The sequence below is a fragment of the Chiloscyllium punctatum genome, chromosome 5, assembly GCF_047496795.1.
Source record: "Chiloscyllium punctatum isolate Juve2018m chromosome 5, sChiPun1.3, whole genome shotgun sequence".
NCBI classification, from domain to species: Eukaryota; Metazoa; Chordata; class Chondrichthyes; order Orectolobiformes; family Hemiscylliidae; genus Chiloscyllium; species Chiloscyllium punctatum.
In genome coordinates, this window is record NC_092743.1 from 78,900,044 (window position 1) to 78,923,067 (window position 23,024).

Here is a 23,024-nt window from a genome sequence, read left to right on the forward strand (position 1 = left end):
TCTTGATTTATTCGATGAACCTACTAATATCACTTGACACAAAGTAATTTTTCAGAGCACACCACTGCGATGGAATGAAGCTGTCTTGAAAGAAAATGTTAAGCCAAGTTGATCAATCAGCCTTCAGTAAATACAGCTTGAGACTAATGGGTTCAAAAACCACTTTAGATTGCACAAAGCACTATTATGTCGTTTAGACTCAGAAAACAAAGTATTATACACAGTTATTATTCAGAAAACTTATCTTCGAAAAAGAAATAGATAGACGATATCAGGGAACAATAAATTATTTGTTACAATATAATCTTCAGCATTTTCCCAAAAGCATTCTTGAGTACAATGAAACACACTGCAATGAAAACAGACCTGCATTATAATACAACACTTCATAGTAGGATTTGAAGCAATCAAAAACATTTTATACTCAATCTTCAGAATGTGCCTGTCTCCTCAGTAGGCTTTTCAGTATCTTTTCAAATCTGACCTCTCAAACATAGTGTACTTTCAGTGAGTTTCCAAAACTCCACTCCAGCAAATGAAAACGCTGTGTGGGAGCAAATCATATCTTTGTCTCCTGGTTAAGAAGATTGAAATAATAAGCCCAGCTATTACCAGCCAGTCTAAATCAGGTGTGTTCCCGCTCTCTTTTAAAGCAAAACTCTCTCCAATTAGTCTCATTTCCCTGTACCTTTTCCAGAGCCTTGCAACTTATTTTTTGCATTCAAAGGCAGAAAGTCAATGGAGTTGTTATATTTATATGGAACTGTTCTCTCATGTCACTCTAGGCAGGTTCCAATAGATTTGTTTGTCAAAACCATTCTAGAGCTGCTCCAGACTGGTCTACTAACCTGGTAAGAACTATATTTGTAAAAATTAAGCAAAGGAAATAATTTTCAGAGGTATGAACCGGATGCCAGAGTAAAACATGTGACACAATAAAATGATTACCAATGAAACTATCTTATAACAGATGCATCCTTTTTATTAACTATCATTAATGTTTGAACATTACTAAATTTGATTCAGTATCTTCACATTGTTCTTGAGATTAATTTACACTATAGCCCCCGCTAATTAGGACCAAGTGGAATTTCTGATTGATAGCATTAATAAAATGCTGATTCTCCAAGATAGCAAGATTTTAAAAAAACATAAAAAGGTTAGAAGCTAACAGCAAATATTTTGGTACAAATATTAAGAGAAATATAGTGGCAAAGGGAATTTAGGAACATAAATCTGAATTTCAAATAGAATATAGCTGCAGACTTGTCGACTGTACTTTCTCCCATATTTATTTCAATTTGCATTTAGAAAACAATTTTCATGACCACTGGATATCTCAAAATGCCTTAAAGTTAATGAAGTACCTTTGAATTGAAGTCACTATTGTAATGTAAGAAACATAGCAAATTCCACTAAATGTAAATGCAATAATGACCAAATAATCTACTTCATTAACTGAAGGACAAAATTGCCTAGTATACTGAGCCCTCTTCAAATAGTGCCATAGAAATCAGCTAAGAAAATGCCTTGAGTGAGCAGTATTCTGAGTTGTTTTCTGAAGTGATCAGGAAAGCTCTCAAGGAGTTCTCAATTATATACCTAATTAATTGTGTTCTTCAACTAGAATTCTGGCTCAAGCAGTGAGAAAATGGTTGATCAAATGGGTCAAAAAGAAAAGAGGACAATAGGAGGTCATTAATGAATGAAACAAGAATGAAATTGAATAGCTGCTGCCCTCCCTACGCAAAAAGCTTGAGCTTGAAAGTCCTGACAGTATGCTTTCAATTGCATTAAAGATGATTTCCAACTTGTTCTTTCATTTACATTGGATTTTACTAACTTCTGATGGGGAATAAGAAACATGTGTGTTTCAGTTCAGATATCATGAAAGCTGTGCTAATTTCAACATTCTACAATCGCTACACCACTCCGTCTTTGACTCCAGGCATGAACCTCTATTATATCTTCAACTATTGCTTTCTGACATGCAGGGGTCCTGGGCCTCCTGAAAATCTACAAATCTGGAGCCAGTATCTCTCAAAAAGTATCATTCGTCAATGTTTCCCAGATCAGATTCCTTCCCAATCTGATGGTTAGATACTGCATAGACTAACTAGAGGGGGATGGAGGTGACCTTGCATGCACTAATCCTCTTAGAGTAAACAATGCTTGTCATTATTAAGTAAGTTATCATTAAGGTCATAGTCAGAAACCATAGAAAATTAGAATAGTCTCATTTTCAACCCTCCTTCTCACCTCCCAGTCATCTCATCTGATATGTATGCTGCAGATGGTGTATGTACACATTCTGATCCTGCATCACATATTTATCCTTGAGCATTTTTCTTTTCAGATTTAAACAACGAGAAGAACAGTGATGATGGAAATTTCACTCTTGCTGCTACCAGTCTAGACACTGGCACTGCAAGCAAGCAATTTAGAAGGTAGCACAGAGGTAAGAATCTGCATGTAATGAAGCCAAAGATAGTGCAGCTGTGAACTAACCAGTGGTTAAGAGTTCTATTGCAGAGGACTTAAATGAGAGCTTTGAACGAGCAACTTGCAGAGGATGATTGATGGATATATACAATGAAATATTTTGGTGTACTGGGAATCCTGCCAGTAAACTTGCATTCAATGAAAAAAAAATGGATAAGTTCAGCACCAGCTTGTCAAAGGGGTTTCTTTGCAGAGTTTGGAGCCAATCAGAATCAGAGAGCTGCATAAACTTGTCCATGCCCACCAGATATCCTACCTTAATCTAGTTCCATTTGCCAGCATTTGGCCCATATCCCTCAAAACTGTTCCTTTTCATATACCCATCCAGATGCCTGTTAAATGTTGCATTCGTACCAACCACCACTACGTCCTCTGGCAGCTCATTCCATACACACACCATCCTTGGAGTGAAAAGGTTGCTCCTTAGGGCCCTTTTAAATCTTTCCCCTCTCACCCTAAACCTATGCTCTCTACTTCTGGACTCACCCACCCTTGGGAAAACACTTTGTCTATTTATCCTATCCATTCCTCTCATGATTTTATAAACCTCTATAATGTCACCATTCAGTCTCCGATGCTCTGGAGAAAATAGCCCCAGCCTATTCAGCCTCTCCCTCTAGCTCAAACCCTCCAACACTGGCAACGTCCTGCAAATCTTTTCTGAACTCTTTCAAGTTTCACAACATCCTTCCTATAGCAGGGAAACCAGAATTGAACACAGTACTCTAAAAGTGGCAAGCGTACTAAATGCCTTCTTCAATATTCTGTCTACCCGCGACTGTACTTCAAGGAACTATGAATCTGCACTCCAAGGTCTCTTTGTTTAGCAACACTCCCCAGGACCTTACCATTAAGTGCATAAGTCCTGCCTGATTTGCCTTTCTAAAATTCAGCTCCTCACATTTATCTAAATTAAATTACATCTGTCACTCCTCGGTTAATTGGTCCATCTGAACTTGGAGGTAACCTTCTTCATTATCCGCTACACCACCAGTTTTGGTGTCATCTGCAAACTTAACTAACCATACCTCCTATGATCACTTGTATAAATCATTTATATAAATGATAACAAGCAGTGGACTCAGCACTGACCCTTGTGGCTCACCACTGGCCTCCAGTCTGAAAAGCAATCTTCAACTACCACCCTTTGTCTCCTACCTTTGAGCCAGTTCTGTATCCAAATGGCAAGTTTTAACCTTGCTAACCAGTCTACTACACAGATTTTGGTGAAGGGCTTTTGCCCAAAATGTCGATTTTCCTGCTCCTCGGATGCAGCCTGAACTGCTGTTCTTTTCCAATGCCACTCTAATCCAGAATCTACACAGAATCTTGTCGAATCCCTCAGTGAAGTACATATAGATCACATCCACTGCTCTGTCTTCATCAATCCTCTTTGTTGCTTCTTCAAAAAACTCAATCAAGTTAGTCAGATATGATTTCCCGTGCACAACGCCATGTTGACGATCTCTAATCAGTCCCTGCTTTTCCAAGTACATGCAATCCTGTCCCACAGGATCCCCTCCAATAACTTCCCCACCACTGATGTTAGGCTCACCGGTCTATAGTTCCCTGGCTTTTCCTTACCATCATTTTTTAATAGTGGCGCTATGTTAACCACTGGCACCTCACCTGTGGTTACTGATGATGCAAATATTCTCAGCAAGGGGCCCAGCAATCACTTCCTTAGCTTCCCACAGAGTTCTAGGATTCACTTGATCAAGTCCAGAGGTTTTATTGACCTTTATGTGTTTTTAGATGTCCAGCACCACCTCCTATGTAATATGGACATTTTTCAAGATGTTGCTATTTATTTCTCCAAGTTCTGTTGTTTCCATATCCTTCTCCACAGTAAACACTGATGCAAAATACTTGTTTAGTATCTCCCCATCTCCTGCAGCTCCACATAGATGGCCTTGCTGACCGTTAAGGGGCCTTTCTCTCCTTACTCACTCTTTGCCCGTTATCTATTTGTAGAATTCTTTTGGATTTTCCTTAACCCTATTTGCCAAAGTTATCTGATGTCCCTTTTGTGCCCTCCTGAATTCTCCCATAAGCACACTTCTACTGCCTTTATACTTTCCCAGGGATTTACTTAATTGCTGTTGTCGAAATCTGACATATGCATCCTTCTTTTTCTTGACCAAAACCTTAATTTCTCTAGTTATCCAGAATTCCCTACACCTACTAGCCTTTCCTTTCACCCTAACAGGAATATACTGTCCCTGGACTCTCGTTATCTCATTTTTGAAGGTTTCCCTTTATCAAGCTATCCCTTTATCAGTGAATATCTGCTCACCCCCCACCCCCCAACCCCCCCACCAACTTTTGAAAGTTCTTGTCTAATACTGTCAAAATTGGCCTTCTTCCAATTTAGTACTTTAATTTTTGGATCTGGTCTATCCTTTTCCATTGCTGTTTTAAAACTAATAGCATTATGATCACTGGCTCCAAAGTGCTCCCCCGCTGACACCTCAGTCACCCTGCCTGCTTTATTTCCCAACATGAGGTCATGATTTGCTCCTTTCCTACTCAGTACAACCACATACTGAATAGAAAATTTTCTTGTACACACTTAACAAATTCTTCTTCATCCAAGTCTTTAACATGATGGCAGTCCCAGCTGATTTTTGGAAAGTGGAAATCCCTTACCATAACCACCCTTTTATTCTTACAGACAACTGCGATTCCCTTACAAATTTACTTCTCAATTTTTTACTGACTATTGGGTGGGGGAGGGGCAGGGGGTTGTACAGTACAATCTCAATAAGGTGATCATCCTTTTCCTATTTCTCAGTTCTACTCAAATAATTTCCTTAGATGTACTCCCTGGAATATCCACCCTAAGTAGAGCTGTAATGTTATCCTAAATCAAAAACACCACTCCCCCTCCACTCTTGCCTCTCTTTCTATCCTTCTTATTGCATTTATATCCTGGAACATAAAGCAGCCAGTTCTGTCCAGACCTGAGCCATGCCTCTGTAATTGCTATGATACCCTAGTCCCATGTTCCCAACTCTGCCCTGAGTTCATCTGCCTTACCTGTTTGTTGGATGATGAAACTCAGCTAATTTCTCAAATACCTCAAAAAAGGAGTTGCTTTTGCAAACATGGAAGTAGTGGTTATTTCCATTCCTAATCTTGATATTGTGCCTAATGGCTAATGTCATAACCGCTAACATCCAAAGTCAGAGCTTTGCAGAGGAAACACTGACTGCAGTTCATGCAAAACCAGTGTGCTCCAATAATACATGGAGTGCAATGTGCAAAGGGACACAACAAGAGTCTGGCGACTGTCTTCCTCTGTATTCCTGGGAGAGCTGTCTGGAGGAGTGGCAGTAGCTGATGGAGCATGAACTTGGCACACACCCTCAAGAGGATTTGCAGCATGTTGACATGGGGGTGTAGCTGGAGGAAAATATTCATTCTTTTACTGCTGTGAGCCCACCACTGCCTTTGTTGTTGTCTATCAGCAGCCAGCCCAGATCACAGAAAGTGATTCTGACCAAAATACAAAGTTTTCAAGAAGGATTTAGATCTAGTTCTTCAGGTTATAAGGGACGAAGAGTGTGGGGATAAAGGTAAACAGGGCACTGAGTTTGATGATCACCTATGATTATATTGTAAGGTGGAGTTGGTTCAAAGGACCAAATGGCCTATTCCAGCCCGTATTTTCTGTTTCTATGTTTTACACCCAATTGATTGCTTCACAAAGAGCTTGCCAGCAAGCTTGCATATGTTAACAAGGGATTAAAAAAGTGTTTAAGGAACTTTACCAAAAACTGGAGAAGAAGTAGGCTATTCAGCCCAATGAGTTTGCTCAGAAAAAGTGAGGGCTGGAGATCAGAGTTGAAAAGTGTGGTGGTGGAAAAGAACAGCTGATCTGAGTTGTAGGAGAGTCAATGTTTCAAGTATGAGTTCTTCATCAGGAATGGGGGGGGGGTGGAAGAGGCAAGGGGGCTGAGAGTTAAATGGGAGGAGAGTGGGGCTAGGGGTGGTAGCTGGGAATGCAATTGGTAAATGAAGGTGGGGGGGATGGTGATAGGTCAGAGAGGAGGATGGAGCAGACAGGTGGGAAGGAAGATGGACAGGTAGGACAGTTCAAGAGGGTGGTGTTGAGTTAGAGGGTTCGATCTGCACCATTGTCTTGAACTGTCCTATCTGTCCATCTCCCTTCCCACCTATCTGCTCCACCCTCATCTCTGACCTATCACCATCACCCCCACCTTCATCTACCTTTTACATTCCTAGCTACTTACACCCCGACCCACCCTCCTCCCATTTATTTCTCAGGTCCCCTGGCCACCACCCCCCCACACTCCCCCCATTCCTGATGAAGAGCTCATGCTCAAAACATCGACTCTCCTGCTCCCCAGATGCTGTCTGACCAGATGTGCTTTTCCAGCACCACACTTTCCAACATTGGTTCTGCTCCACCATTCTCTGAGATCATGTTGATTTGATAATCCTCCTCAACTCCACTTTCCTACATTTTCCTCATATAACCTTTGATTCTCTTCTAGATTAAAAATCTATCTACCACAGCCTTATATATAATTAAATGTAATTTAAGAAACAATCAGGCAGCTACGTGGACAGGTATGGAGGGACATGGACCAAATGCAGGCGAATGGGACTGGTTAAATTATGAAAACTGGGTAGCATGGGCAAGTTGGGCCAAAGGGCCTGTTTCCATCTGACGGCTGTAGCCGTCTATGGCTCAATATCAACAGCCCTCTGCAGTAAAGAATTCCACAGATTCACAACCCTTTGATAGAAGAAATTCCTCATCTCTCTCTCAATACATGATTCCTTATTTTTAAATTCACATGGGGAAACAACCTTCCTGCACTTATGCTGTCAAGTTCCCAAAAACCTTCTACATTTCAATAAGGTTGCCTCTTGGTCACAGGAATGCCCTGAGCAGAGCATTCAGTTGGACACAGTTGCAGCTGAGTTAGTGATCACCTCTGTAGAAAGAAATAATCACAGTCCCATCCCACTTCTCATTGTAGTTCTCCACTCCTAAGTCATTCAAGCTCTAGAATCTAGCAGTAGCCAGAAATGACCATTACTTATAGCCCACTTCCTGATGAAAGAATGAGTAGATATTGAGATGAGTACCAACTGACAATTTGACATAATAAAACCGAAGTAGTGCAGATGCTGGAAATCAGAGAAAACAAATTGCTGGAAAATCTCAGCAGGTCTGGCAGCACCGGTGGAGAGAAATCAGAGTTTATGTTTCGGGTCCAGCAACGTTGCTTCAGAATTTGACATTTTTTAAGTGTACTAAATGACCTGTGTATCGACAGCACATAAGGCTCAAAATACAAAAAAAAGGGGACAATTCCATTTGTACAACCACTTATTACTGAAATTAGCCACAGCCTGAAATTGAATCCAATGCAGTAACTGAAAAAATATTACTAGACCACGAACTGGTGAGAAACGGCTGTAGAAGGGCAAACCTGACCATTGCCACCATGACACAACACATGGTAGACTCCTGGCACCGTTCACCCTGTAGAGGAATGGCTGCCAGCATGCATCCAGACTCGTGATCTGGCAGATAATTAAAAAATAATAAAGCCTTTCAAATTACCTGCTCTCTACAATCTGAAGTATTTTATGATGTAAGGTAACCCTTGACAGAACAATTTTGTTATTGCATGCTTTCTAGACATACATTTGTGTAACCAACCCTCAAATGTCAGCTCCATGCTTTGTCTAAAGAAGTATGAACATAGTAATGCCATCATGGTTATCTTTTTAAAATTATGTTTATTTAAAAAAGACAAATATGTGTAAAGTAACTTATTAAATGTATTTCATCTGAACATCATTTTGGCCAACAAACAAAATTTTATGCATGTGTTTTATATTTATAACACACAACTCAAGTTCCTAAATTTTCACACTTGCAGAAGCAAGTCCCACATAGGGTTGATGGCTAATGGCTGACCTCTGCAGCGACTCTATTAACTTGGCTACTAGTTTACAACTGCCTAGACCTGTCAATGGTAGCTTTCATACATATAACCACATGGTTTAAAATCAGCTAGTGTGCATTCTTCATTTCAAATCTACTGTAGCTTATCCATTTGGGCTTATTTTGTGAAGAGTTCACAAAGAAAATTCGACATATGGAAGTGTTATAGTATCCATAGTTTCACACTATTCTATTTTCATGGACATTTAGCAGCATTGAGAATCTTGAAATTTACTAATAAGCATTTCCGCAAAAATGCCTTTGCTGTTTTCAGCAGCACTTCATCCAAAACACTGCTTGTATCTTGTCCTATATTATATCATGGATACTTATACTCAGTCCTCAACTGAACTGAATTGTTTTTATTTCCTAATGTCTCAAGATTCCAGTCTTCATTATTATGCCATGGCCTCAGTGTTTCAAATCTGCAATATTTCCCTCCTGCCTACATCTCGACAATAATACATTCTCAACATCACCCAGTTCTCCAAACATGCTTATGGTCACCTTTCTTAATCTTTCTTTTCCCTAGCTCATCATTCTTTTTACAACCACATCTTGGGATGTTCCACACATTGAATATTTGTATAAATGAATTGTGTTGCTGAATATTTTGCAACATTAATGCCTAACTGTCTTGGAATTCTATACTTTTCATAAAATCTTAAAGTTTTAAAGTAAATACCAATTGACTGTATGTTAGTTAAACCTATGAAAATTTGGGGTTAGAGTGGGAACTTAATTGCTGCTGCAAGTGGCAAAGATACAATTGTGAAGTAGAAGTCTTGCATCACTAAGAGTACATTAGTAGAAAGCAGACTCAAATAGAGGACAAACTTTCTAGAAGTGGCAAAAAAATGGGCAGCAGCCCAGCAGAGAGTGGAACATTAAAAGATTTGTAAAAGGTAGAAGGGCAGTAAACGTAGGAATAGCAGTCTGTGAATTGGGTCAGACTGTCACTTTAGAAATTCCAAAGACTTTTCATAGAATAATAGAATCCTACACTGGATGTATAGATCATTCAGCCCATCTAGTCTGCACTGACCTTCCAAACAGTATTCTACCCAGACTCACCCTATCCCCATAACTTGATATTTACCATGACGAACTTGCACATCCCTGGGCAGTGGCAGAAAACCAGAGCACCTGGTGGAAACCCACGTAGACATGGAAGAACATACAAAGTCCATGCAGACAGTCACCAAGGCTGGAATTGAACCTGCGTCCTTGGTGCTGTGAGGCAGCAGTGCTAATCACTCTGCCACTCCCTTTTGATGATGAAGTCTATAAGCACCATATAGATCAAGCTTGGTATTGAAAGATTAAAAAATGCAGTGAGAAAGAGAGACAAAGCAACCTTGAAGAGCAACAAACAGTCTGGATGAGAGAACAGGGAGAAACTGTTCCCAGTCATAAAAGAATTGAGAACCAGTTTTAGAACGTTTTGCAAAACAAATAAATGCAAGGTGAGAAATAACTTTTCACACAGCGAGTGGTTACCTGGAAACATAGTGGGAGCAGGTTCATTTGAGGCACTCATGTATGCATTGGAGAATTACTTACATAGAAGCAATGTGCAGAGTTATGGATAAAAGGCAGAAGAATGGAAAGAAATTAAATTGATTAGAGAGCCAGAGCAGATGCAATGAGATTAATGGCCTCCACTATTGTAACAATTTCATGATTCAAAAGAAATCAAAGCCAATAGTGAATAAAGGTTGCACACAGATGCTGTTACAATTGAAGAGGTACTGGAGAAGGCTGAAGTCAAATTGATTATCATTGATGTTGCAGAGATCAGTTTCAGAAGTTATATACAGACATTGCAACTGACCAAGGTTGAAGAAGGGAGTGTTAAAAATGGATGGATGCCAGTTTTGCAATTTATCATCAAAACGGTGTAGTGGTGATGTAAGTATAAACTGTTGAATTAAGTGGGAATGAGGGAGAGGACACAATGTATTGGAAAGCAAAGGATGAAATGAGGCAAGAACAGTTTAAAAAGCCAGCATAAACAACCAAAGTCAGAAATCTAAAACATTGAGAAGTGACAGAAGACGAAAGCAGGGAAAAGAAGAACAGGAAGAAGGCCAGACTAAATGAAAAGTGAGAAGGGTTGGGCAAGTGTGAGAACTATGGTAAACATATGGAAGCTAAGACAAAAAAGAGCAGTTGATGATGCAGCTTGAAACATTGGTAGCTCTTTTCTCCCTACACCATTCATCACCGCACAGATATAAACAGAAAAACACTAATGCAGAAGATGCTTGAATGACAAAGTAAAAACAGCAAAGTACAGAGAAGTAAAATAACAGTAGCATGCAAATAACATTGTGAGCAATTGTACAGGTATTCTGCAGATATTCAAAAAAATTAAAATGCAGGAAATAAAACATAAAACTCAAACATCATGAATATGGTGTTACAAACTCCAACACATACTTAGCAATTTTTTTATTCACTCACAGAATGTGGGCATCTTCTGGCTAGGCCAGCATTTACTGCCCATCCCTAATTGATCAGTGGGAAGTTAAAAGTCAATCACATTTTTGTCGGTCTGAAGTCATATCTAGGTCAGACCAGGTACAGATGACAGATTTTCTTTCCTAAAGGACATTAGTGAACCAGATTGTTTTTTCTCAACAATCAACAACAGTTTTATGGTTTACATTAGTTCCTTAATTCCAGATTCCCTACTGAATTCAAATTCCACCATATCCATGGCAAGATTTGAATCCAAATCCCCAGAATATTAGCTCAGTTTCTGGATTAACAGTCTAGTGATAATATCACAAGACTGTTGCATCCCCTCAAAAAATATTTTTTGATTTCACCTAAATAGTGGTGTATTTCATAAACTTCAGCGAATCATCAAAACACGCCACTATTAAATGGATGCAGTATCACTAGTCAGTTAATCAAATTCACATAATACTTATTATCAACTACCTAGTATCAATACCTTATTTCCTCAGTTTGCTCAATCTGTTCAGCTTCTGAATGGGATTCATGGTCTGGCACCATTTCCACTGTCTCACTCCTATTGCAGTAAGAGCAACAGAAAAGAACAAAACAAACCACGAAAGCTATATCACTGACATAACTAAAAGGAAGAGGAATCTAACTAGAGGAGGGTTTGCAAAATTTAAAGCAAAGTATTCCAAATGGAACACAAGTCAACAATCTACTTCTTACATAAACCTCCCTAAAAGAGGCTTTTAGAAAGTTGTTACTTAGTTAAGCAACTATTTATCTGCAGTTGTTATATGCTGGAGGGTGATATAAAATTGATATAAGTTCATTACAGCAGTTATTGTACTTCACCATACAGTTCACTGTTGGGAGGAGTCCCAAAGATGAAGCCTCAGGAAAACAATAAAGGTACTTTCATATTCACTATACCAAACAGTAGTTGAGTCCGTTTCACTGTTTCAGAAACAAAGGTTTCTGGTGACAAAGCTTGTTCAAGCAGTGAGGCCTCTGATTTTTAAAACTTACTGTCATGATTTGGAACATTGTGTTATTCACATCTGCAGATTCTGTGTGTTTCAAGATTATTTTCTTATTTTATCAAACAAGTACTCATATTTAAGTCACCTTCGCACTACATGTAATGTACATTTGAAGTTACAGATGTGTAAAATAAAATGAAAAAGATCATTTACAGATGAGCCAGATTTAAAAAGTACTGTGGTTGGTACCTCCTATTTATCACCTGTTATGTTTGGGACAACATTTTAAAACATATGTCACAAATATTGGGATAGAAATGCTTGAAGACAATATTCATGTCACCTCATGGAATATTGCAAAGTTTCCCAGAGTTCAAACGTCTTTCCTCATGGAATAAGGCATTTTTCCTGGCAAAAATATATTTTATTTAGTAAAGACTGCATTCCAAAACATTTCAAATTGGACATTACGAGAAATGCAACAAACAGCAATGTTTTTCCACTGAATATGTTGCATTTTTAATCACCTCAATCCGATTGCAATACACATGATATTTATTTCATAAATTCAATGACAAGCAAGGGTTTCTACCACTTCTAGCCCTTTAGTATGCTACAGCTGAAAGGCCCTTCCCCATTGTGATGGCTGTCCTAAGCATGTCCCTCAAAATTTAAAAAGTTTCTGAAGACCTGTGAAAGTAATCTCAAACCATTATCAAAAATTGCCAAGTTTTAGAGGAGAGTAATAAGGATCCGTCACCAGGATGAAAGGAAAAGTACAGATCTTGTTAAGTGTCTGCAGAAAACCAACAGTACAGTCTCGCACTTAGCCTCTGCTTTGGTGGTGGTGTGGCATCTCACTGTGTTGCTATACAGCACATAAAGTCAGCATTGCAACAAGACCCTGCTGCCTTGGTTTGGACCACTGTAGACTGTTCATGTCTACACATGTATAAATACAAAGTTTTCAGACAGCTGAATGTCTCCTGAATAAGCTTGGCATCTTACCATCAATGAACTGAAATAGCAAAAGCCAGGTGAGTTCCTAGGTGAGTTTGTCAACCTTCCAGCATAAAGATAAGGTAGGCATTCTCATCACATTCTGACATGACTAGGAGTCTGTTGTTGAAGCATTCGTTAGCAACAAATTTCTCCAATATATTGACTCATGTGAGATATGTTGCTTTTCTTTGTAAAGTTTGAGATGCAGGTGCCTAGTTCTGTTCACAACATTTTGTTGATACCTTCCACTTTTCAACACTTCAGCTTGTTGGATTTGTGTTGCCAAATTCTGAAGCAAGAGTGTCAGACAGATCTTAAATAGCGGACAATATCCACATCCTGGCACTTCAATTGGGGTACACTCAACAGATGGTTTTGAAAATACTAGGGTGGAAACTCAAATTTTATTTAATAATTGAGCCAGGCCACTGTGAGATTCATTGTCACGAAAGAGGCATTGAGGGAGCATGGTTGGGTGAGCTGCTCTACTGTGTGCAGCTACTATCTTCTCCCATACCATGAATAGCAGTGGTTAAAACTCACAATTTATGAATAGGGCACAAAACTCTTCCCCATCTCTTTGTTGTCTATTGGTAGATCAGTGAAAACCATCTTTCATCATTTACTCACACTTCAACCTCTTGGTTAAATACACTACTTTCCAAGTAATTTCTTTTCCAGCATTATGGGTCAAGTTCTCCCTTCGCTTTCATCTAAGCAAGCACAATATCCCTGACTCCAAAATCCCTCTCTCCCATGAAATCTCATCCAGGAGCCTTAGTCCTCTGTCTCTCTTGCCACTACACTTTTGCCCAACTGATCATACTTCAAACACCTGACCACCCTTTACCTGAGTCTCAATATCCAGCCATTATCATTTGCCCCTACAACCCATTGCTGAGCCCATTCAGCCCTTTGAGCCTGCTCTACAATTCACTGAGATCACAGTTGATCGTCTACCTCATGCTACTTTCAAATATTCTCTCTATATACCTTGATGACCGAGTAACGAGAGGTTTATCATTTTCTGTCAGGAACATGCTTAATGACTAGGCTCCTACAATGCTTATTACTATCTAATATCACCTCATTAATAAACAGCATTCTACTCTAACTTCCACACATCCACATACCCTGAACTGACGCTCATCAGATAGAAACTAGATGCCAAGATTCCCAACATAAAATTCAGAGTGGGTAACTGACAACTCTAGCTTGCTCCTTCACATCCATCATCATGGACACCAGGTACCAACATCTTAGGGCACATTCCATGGCAGGAAACAAATGTGCCCCATGTCCATGTACATTGATATACAACATATACAAGCCTCACTACATCATCATGGCATATCTCTGATCCATTCATAGGACTCTGCTACACTTAAGATTGCACGTTGAAGGGCAGCTATACTTTGCATTGAAAAGTAGTTTCAAGGGTACTTTACATGCATTGACAGACAACCAGCTCACAGTCTGAATCAGGCAGCATCTCAGAGCTCCTTATGCACTCACTTTGAGATGTCTGCAGCACCCCTGTCTTGCCTTGCCTTTTTATACTTTCTCCCCCAACATTGGCAAACAGGCTTATGGTACTTCCATCTTGACTTGCCTTTGAATGCAGAGACAAAGCCAGGAAGTTTGTTATGGTTGTCAGTCATCAATAAAAAGGAATGAAAATCATGCATGATGCAGTATGGCACTGTTATGTCAATGCCACACGCATATCATGTGCTCGCAGCTTACATGATAAACACAGTGCATGTGCTTCAACTGAATGTCTATGTCTCAAAGTCGAAGGGAAGGGGTCCTCAGTCTAGTTAAGGGAGACAGTCTTCAGTTAGGGGTTTCATTATGGTAAGTCCAGGGCAGCCTCTGATATCAGTTCAGAAGCTGGACAATGGTCATTTGGTAAAATAGGGCGGTCATGGTCAGAATGCTCTCCTTGTGAGGTGTGAGGATCCTACTGTCAAGCACCTATCTTGAATCTTTCAGGGCTTGTTCTGTGTTGCTGTTTCCTGAAATCAGAAAAAGGGAGGAACTAAATGAGATCAAAGTGGCTGACACAGCCATTCATGCTAGTGCAGGTGGAGGAAAAGTGCCCAAGTGAGAAGGAGGTTCAGAGGCAATGGAGGGTAATAGAGTGGGGTAAATTTGGGTAGATGGAAGCAAGTGAGGGAAGATGCTGACATGTGACAGTGAGACTGGTAGTGCATTAACCATGGTGAGAGGTGGGTGCAACAGCAGAGAATACAGTGAATGAGAAGTCAGACAGAGAAGGTGATAGATTGGAGAAGGTCATCGACTATCCTTCTCAAGTGCTGGATGTTTCTCCAGACAATTGAGACTTCCCTGACTTAGACCAGGCTGACACCGTTTGGTATTAGGAATGCTTCTGCTGGTTCTAGGAGAAGAAGGCACCCTTCCTTTGCAATAAGTTGATCAGGTCTTTTTCCACAAGGCAGTGTTCCAACTTGCCACACCTGCCACATCAGAAACAAATGTCAACAGCCATGCACAGGACTCCACGCCAGTTGACAGAGTTCACAATGCCTTTCAAAGGTAGTGCTGGTTCCAGGAATCCAATGGTTTTCCAGTAGTGGTGAATTCTTCCACCTACAATGAGTGGGAGAATCAAGCTAGCATCAAATGAGCAGGGCACCACAGGGGCATGGTACATAGTTAATGAGTTAAGTTTGAGATGATAGTGCACTAAAATCAGCTAGGCCTTGTAGAAAGAAACCCTCCATCAAACTCGATGAAAACATTACACTTGATTTCTTGTAAGATATGGTCCTTTCTTCACTTTGTTTCTAGGTTTTTCCAGCCAGGGAAAGCGTCCTTGCTGTACCAATCTTCTCATATTTACCCCATAAGAATTTTCTAGGTTCCACCTGTCATACTTTGAAACTGTAGAGAATACAGGCCCAGTTTCCTCAATCTTTCCTTGCCTTTTATGGCAATTATATCCTTCCTTCAAGAAGGAGACCAAAGCTGAACCCAGCAACCCAGGTGAGGCATAACTGTATTAATCTCCTTTCATCAGTGCGTCGAGAGCATTCTGTCCGGGTGCATCACTACTTACTGTGGCAGCTTTACCATTTAAGATCGGAGACAGTTACAGAGAGTGATGAACTTGGACCAGACAATCATAAAGGCCAACCTCCCATCTATAGAATCCATCTACCAGGCCCGCTGTCAAGGAAACACATTATCAAAGATCCATCCCACCATGGCAATGTTTTTCTACAACCTCTACCATCGGAGAGAAGATACAGAAGCCTGAACACGCACCAGTTTTGAAACAGTTTCTACCCTACTGTTGTTAAAAAACTGAATGGGCTCACAAACTCTTTACATTCGCCTGTACCTGTGCTTTTGTTTTTGTTTACCTATTATTTACTTATCTATGCTACTTAACAATGTGATCTGGCACAACAAAGCTTTTCACTGTGCCTCGGTACATGTGACAGTAAATTCAATTCAATTCATCCATCCACCCACAGAATATGAATCCCCTACTTCCAAGCGCCAATTGCTTTCTCAGTCCGCATATCCCAGAGTGCAAATTGCCAGCCCTCCAAATTCTCAAACACCTTCCACCTTCCTCTTCCATCTCCGAATCCTACTCACCTGAAGCTGCACATTTCACCTTAAGCTCCAATTGTTTACTTGCACTCTCCTCCCCCAATGCCCAGACCGAAAATTTTGTCCCGACAAAACCCCAACCCAAGTCTTAATTACATGCCCTGATAAAAATCCAATGATCTGTCCAGAACGCAACCCCAATTACCATTGCTTGCTTCACAACCCATTCCTCCAACTCCTAACTGCCAGCTCCCATTGAGGTCCAAAGCACCTGATTCCCTTTCTCCCTGAAGGTGCGCAGGAAGCCTAAACCTTGCCAGTTTTGAGTCAGCATGGGTAAGATTCATTATCCAACGCATGCATCAGACATGATATAGTTTGCCACCCTTGTTCACCTCTTATTACATATCATAAAGAAACTGCCATCTTTTCTGTGTATGAGTTTTAGATGTCTACCAGGCCCAACAAAGAGTCAGAGTAGGTATTAACGAGAGGACATTAAGCAAGAATTCAGTCCATCAGATTCCGTGACTCTACCCTCTGCAAATCAGGATCCTAAAAAGTGGGAAATTTGACTCATCATGTTCAAGGATTATTAATAGTAATCGCTGAATTATTTGAAGACACCATCATTTTTTGGCTGGTTTGGCATCTTATTTTATTTTGCATGCTGCCTGCAATTTCCACAGGGAATTTCCTGATCTCCCCTATAAATTCAGTTTAGGATCAGTGGAACCACCAATGTGGCAAAGCTGTTTGAAAATGACAGAATTCACAATTGTATTGAATGTATCTCTTATCCCTCTTGTCACGGGTTCTGCCAATGTCTGGAATTTCCTCCTCAAACCTCCCCCTTTTAAAAATCTGATCAAAGAGCGAATTCTGTAAATCTGAAACAAAAGCAGTAATTGCTAGAAAATCTCAGCAGGTCTGGCAGCATCTGTGGAGAGAAATCAGAGTTGATGTTTCAGGCCCAGTGACTGTCTTCCAGAACTGATGGCAGCTAGGAAAAAGGTGCTTTTTACACAGAATTTGGGGTAAGAGTTGGGGGACAGGGGTTGTGGGGAGAGGTGCCAAGAGTAAACAATAGGTGGAGATAGAGCCCAAAGATAGAAGAAAACAGTTGGACAGACAAAGGAGTGGTTCGAGTCAATCTGCGGGAATGAATAGGTGCTAATGGGGACTGTTAGTGACTGAAACCGTGTAAAGTGTGGTAGTAGCCCATGTGAGGCTAAGGTATGGTATGTGAGGGTGGAGAAAGCATGAGGAAAAAGTCGACTCATGCCCTAAACTTGTTGAACTCAGTAGGAGGTCTAAAATGCTGCAGGGTTCCCAAGCTAAAAATAAGGTGCTGTTCTTCCAGCTTGTGCCAAGCTTTGTCCACAGTCCTCTACAGAGTCTAAGGTATTTGCTGCTCACAATGTGGACTCTCTTGTACATTGGGGAAACAAAGTCCAGACTGGATGAGAGCTTCACTGAACACTTCCGTTCTGTCTTCAAACAAGACCCCAAGTTTCTGTTGCTTGCCTTATCAACGTACCAGAATGTTTTCTGACCAACATTTCCATCTCAGGCATGCAGCAGTTCTTCAGTGAAGCTCAGCCCAAGCTGGAAGAATAGCAACTAATTTCCTACTTTGTAACTCACCATCATCTTCAAATCATTTCCTTGAGAAAGCTTTTTAATCATCCCTCCTAATGTCTCCGCTTTCTCATAATTCATTCTCACTGCTATTTCTCAGTGATGTTTAGAGAAATGATTGGTATTTATGGAACTTGAATACTGCTGAAAAAATACACTTTGTTAAAGCAAAAACATTAATGAGCAAATATTTCAATGAAAGTTATTTAGTGTCAGGACCTACAAACTGCATAGTCAAATACCAAAGCACATTTGCAATTAATCAGATTAGTGTGTCAATTTAATTTTCTCATTTATATGTCAACAGGACACTGACTATGCAGGGTAGGTTGACAGGTAGAGCTCATGAGATTTATGCATTACTATCAGAAGATAGTATGGATTGTGATGCAGTAAATTAAAGGATTTGATACATGAGAGTTAGCTCCTGAGGCACAGAAGGAACAGTTTTGAAACTTTAGGAAACTCAACATGTCCAGCATACAGCAACACAGATGGAACTTTCAGTTATCTAACTACATTAAGGTGCTGATATGGAACTGGTTAATTTGATCTAAGGTACCTGTCAGTATCAGTGGATGGTTGCTGGATTTCTATCCTTGGGCAAGTTGCTCTTCTGTTTGCTAAAGAAACCTGGCTGTTTAGTCAGTAGATAAAATGAGACACACTGTTAGCAAAACACGAATGCGAACTTAAGGAGCAAACTGGGCTTTAATTTTCTTTACATATGGTATGATAAAAAGGATTCTTTTAACATATTGGTAACCTTCATGAATGAATTAATTGAGTGGCTAAAATCATAATTTTTTGTAAAAAGTAAATACCTTATTTTAAATTGAAATACAGTTTCTCAGAATATAGAAAGATTATCTGACACTTATTCAATGATAAGTTATTTTTCATTTAACTAGACTTTCAGATGTCTCATTAAGGAATGTTGCAACAGGACAACATTTTATGGGAAAGATATATCACTTTTGCCATCTTGCTGTTTTGACAATGGCAAAGAGAAGAATTTTAAAGAGAGGGAGTAAAATCAAGAAGGCAAACCAATCCTTCCATCTCTTGGAAGGATATGAAAACTAATGCTGCTTAGCCCTGGAAGCAATTTATCTTAGACCTACTAATTGTGAGTTACTGCTTGGCATAACAGAAGGGGAGAATTCATTTTTTTTAAAGAAAAGAGTTAAGATTAAAATTTGCAATGCCAATGATAAATGGAATTTTATTCACATAATTAACCTAACTCAACACTCAAGCTTTGTTGCCAAGCAAGAACAATTACATCATTGTTTAGTGTGACATTTCTGGAGAGGATGACCGTCTGAAAAACTAATTTTATTTCAGTTCTGCAGGCAGTTGACACACATAAAATGCTGCCTGAGTAATTCTTTCAAAAGGACTGCAAGGTAGAATTTTCCTTCATTACAATTTGGGTAATTAGTAATATTATTTGTTTTTCCTAGCAAAATAACATATGACTATGATTAGTGACCAGGTTTCTCAAAGGGATTGCAGCAACTCTTTGATATGCTCTCCTTATCAACAGGCTGAATCATTAGTAAATGCTCAGCTGACAAATATGTGAAATAGTGCAGTTCAATACTTGCAAAAATAGAGGATGCATATTTCTCTCTCTTCCTTCCTATTCCAATTATCTCCTGAATATGTTAAGAGGGTTGAGCTTCCACAAATGTATGAGGCTTCCTCCACTACCTCTTAAGTGGGCATTTTTCATGAGTGAGTCCAGAGTGAATGATCTGAGTTTGGTCACACATATGGGGCTCATAGCTAGCTCTAATACTGTTCTTATTGTCTTTGTGTGACAAGTAGATCTGAAGACTGATCAGATCAATAATGGATTCCACAGTGATCAGTGCATGTGCAATTCTGCTTACTGCAAGCTTTTATAGAAGGGAAAAGTAAACAAAAAAATCTAATCAAATTGATATAAGCTTCAACAAAATTAGTTCAGATATTTCTTACATTGGCAATAAAATTAGGATCTGTGCTATAATTAATTATTTTAGGCAGATTCATTAAGAAACAAAAAAAACAGTACTGTATTCTATGAGACTAAACAACTACCCAAATTAACAGACTTTGAAAATGATGCGAGAATCAGGAGAACCCATAATAGAGTAGCTGAATATTCTATTCTGATCCAGTGCCCAAATTCTTTCTTTGTAAAAGTATTATTTAAAATAACCAGATAACACAAATTTAGGATTCTTACTTCTCTAAGGTCAGAAGTCAGGATTATGATGTAGTAAACAAAATAGTATTCTTGGTGCATAAGAGTTAGCTCCTGAAGCATAGAAGGAAAGGTTCCTTAAAGAAACAAACTGGGACAGATCTACACTGTATTTTAAAGGGTAAAGCAACATCATTTTGCCCGCTGGACAAAGCTTCAGGAATTAAGACCAGATATGAGGCTTTCAAGGAAGTAATTTCATTTGAACACTTTAATAACCTATTTAAATAAAAGCAAAATACCACAGATGCTGGAAATCTGAAATAAAAGCAAAGTGCGAGAGAAACTCTGCAGATCTAGTAGTATCTGTGGACAGAAACAGAGTTAATGTTTCAAGCCCAGTATGACCATTCCCCACAACTTCCTTGACTTGAAATGTTAACTCTAGGACAAAGGTTTAGATTTTCCATTACAGGGTATTTGCTACTAGAGATTTTCCTACAAAGGGCTTTAGTCCATTCAAATTAATCTATAGAAGTGAGACATCCATTAAAATTGACCAAGAAAGTTCGAGATGTCGAGATGAGATTCTTGTTAGGGAGCAGCGAGATGCCTTTGAAGTGGGATTATTATTTGTTGTTAAACTAATTAACTGATTATCCTATCTCATTAATATGCAGCCTCCTTACCTACCCCCCATTGCAGTGAAACCAGATGTTGTAAATTCCTGACTTGGAAATACGAATGGCTACCTGGTTACTATCAGCTTACCACTTGATCCTCAAGACTACTATCTTATAATGTGGCAACAATATCTCAGGGAATGGTCCAGCAAAGTGCCTGCATGTACTCCACATTGAAAAACACTTCCATCCTACACATGCCAACCTCTCCGTGCCATCATAGACAACCAGAAGGCTGGAAGAGCTAAAACATCAGACATCTCCACCTCCTGATGTTGCCTGGCTAGCTGTGCTCTTCCAGCCTCCTGCTATCCTGCTTTGGATTCCAGAGAATTTTGTCTCTGTGCCATCATGGTAGGTCTCTGACACAACTACAAAATTCTGCTGCTCTTCAGTGCTGCCTCTTTGGAGTGTGCCAGAGTTCATCAATGAAAAGCTACTTCAAGGACACTTCATGCTCATGGTCAGGCACACAATTCGCAGACTAGTTAACTCAGCCACATTAGGGAGATTTAAACAATCCTTGGATAAGTACATGGATAATGATGGGATAGTGTAGGGGGACAAGCTGAGAATAGTTCACAGATCGGCGCAACCTTGAGGACCAAAGGGCCTGTTCTGCACTATACTGTTCTATGTTCTAAGTACACCAGGCTATATTTCATGGTGCTCACTTGATCTTTTAGTGCTGACCTAGATGCTCACAGCATTACCGCGCCTTGTCCGTCTTTTGCACTTTAATCCCTTACCCAGAGCTTAAAACTCATAATACTGCAGTACTGCTTTGCTGTTTATTGTTGAAATGAAGCCAAGCATCCTGACATGGTTGTCTTCAGTCAATAATCAAGGAGTTAGACATGTTGCTGTACAGCAGTGTATCACATCAATCTCACCTGCACCAGCTGTGTAAACAACATGAACACTATATCTGCGTCCAATAAATGGCAATGTCTCAGTGTGTTGAGGGAGTGTTCCTCACAGATGCCCGTGGTGGAACTTGTCAGTCAGGGGTCACAGAACAGTAAGTGAAGGGCTACCTTCGATATTAGTCCAGGGTATGGTCATCATTCAGGAGTTCAAATCGGTACAGTCCAGAGAGTGGGCCATGGTCAGCCCTGTGGATGCACTACAAACAGACTGAGGAGTCATAGGAACACAGCTGGGGAATTGTACGGTTATCATTGAGGAGTCTGCTCACTCATTATTTCATGCTTGTCCAGATAAATTGCTCAGGGAGGTGGGCCATGGTCAGTACGCATTTCTGTCCATTAAGCGGGATTGGTTTGTTTGGGGATACTGCTGTAAGGAAAGAGGCTGAGCATCTAAAATGGTGGGGAGTGGATGCAGAGTGCTGAGATAAAGAAAGAGGGCAGGGTACGTGCAGCAGCCATGGCTGACAAGAGAAATCAGGGACAGCATAAAAGCAAAAAAAAAGCATACAATGTGGTGAAGTCGAGTTGGAAGCCACAGGATTGGGAAGCCTTTAAAAAAATGATGATAACTAAAAAGCAAGAAGTGAGCAGAAGATAAGAGAGAAGTGAGAGTAAGGAATACAAAAGAAGATTGCAAGACTTTGTTTTAGATACCTAAATGCTAAGAGAGAGGCCAGATTGGAAATTGAACCATTGGAAAATGGGGCTGGAAAAGTAATAATGGGGAACAAAGAAATGGCTGAAGAAGTGAATAGGTACTTTGAATTAGTTTTCAGTGAGACACTGGCGAAGGGAGCCAGAACTTCAAGAGAGTTGGGGGAAAAGGTGAGTGTAGTGGCCATCAATAAGGAGAAAGTGCTGAGAAAGCTATAGGATAAATCACCCTGATCAAAGTTCTGAAGGAGATAGCAGAGGAGATTGTGGAGGCATTGGTAGTGATCTGAAGTCAGGGTGGGTGCCAGAAGACTGGAAAATGGCTAATGCTACACACCTTGTTTAAATAGGGAGGGAGGGAGGCAGAAGACAGGAAACTATAGGCTG

At 39.9% G+C, this 23,024-nt stretch overlaps 1 protein-coding gene across 8 annotated transcripts in view; it reads right to left on the reverse strand.

Annotated features, from left to right (window-relative positions):
• rims2a (regulating synaptic membrane exocytosis 2a) overlaps positions 1-23,024 on the reverse strand; it is a 1,169,411-nt gene that overhangs the window by 345,306 nt on the left and 801,081 nt on the right. For 3 of the 8 annotated variants that reach the window (XM_072570609.1, XM_072570610.1, XM_072570614.1), the window contains 2 exons: positions 18,737-18,811; positions 11,454-11,531 (listed from right to left, as the gene is read on the reverse strand). The exons of the other annotated variants lie outside the window; for them this stretch is intronic. In XM_072570609.1, coding sequence (XP_072426710.1) covers positions 11,454-11,531; positions 18,737-18,811 — 153 coding nt within the window. The remainder of the gene's footprint in view (positions 1-11,453; positions 11,532-18,736; positions 18,812-23,024) is intronic. 8 annotated transcript variants of the gene reach the window in all.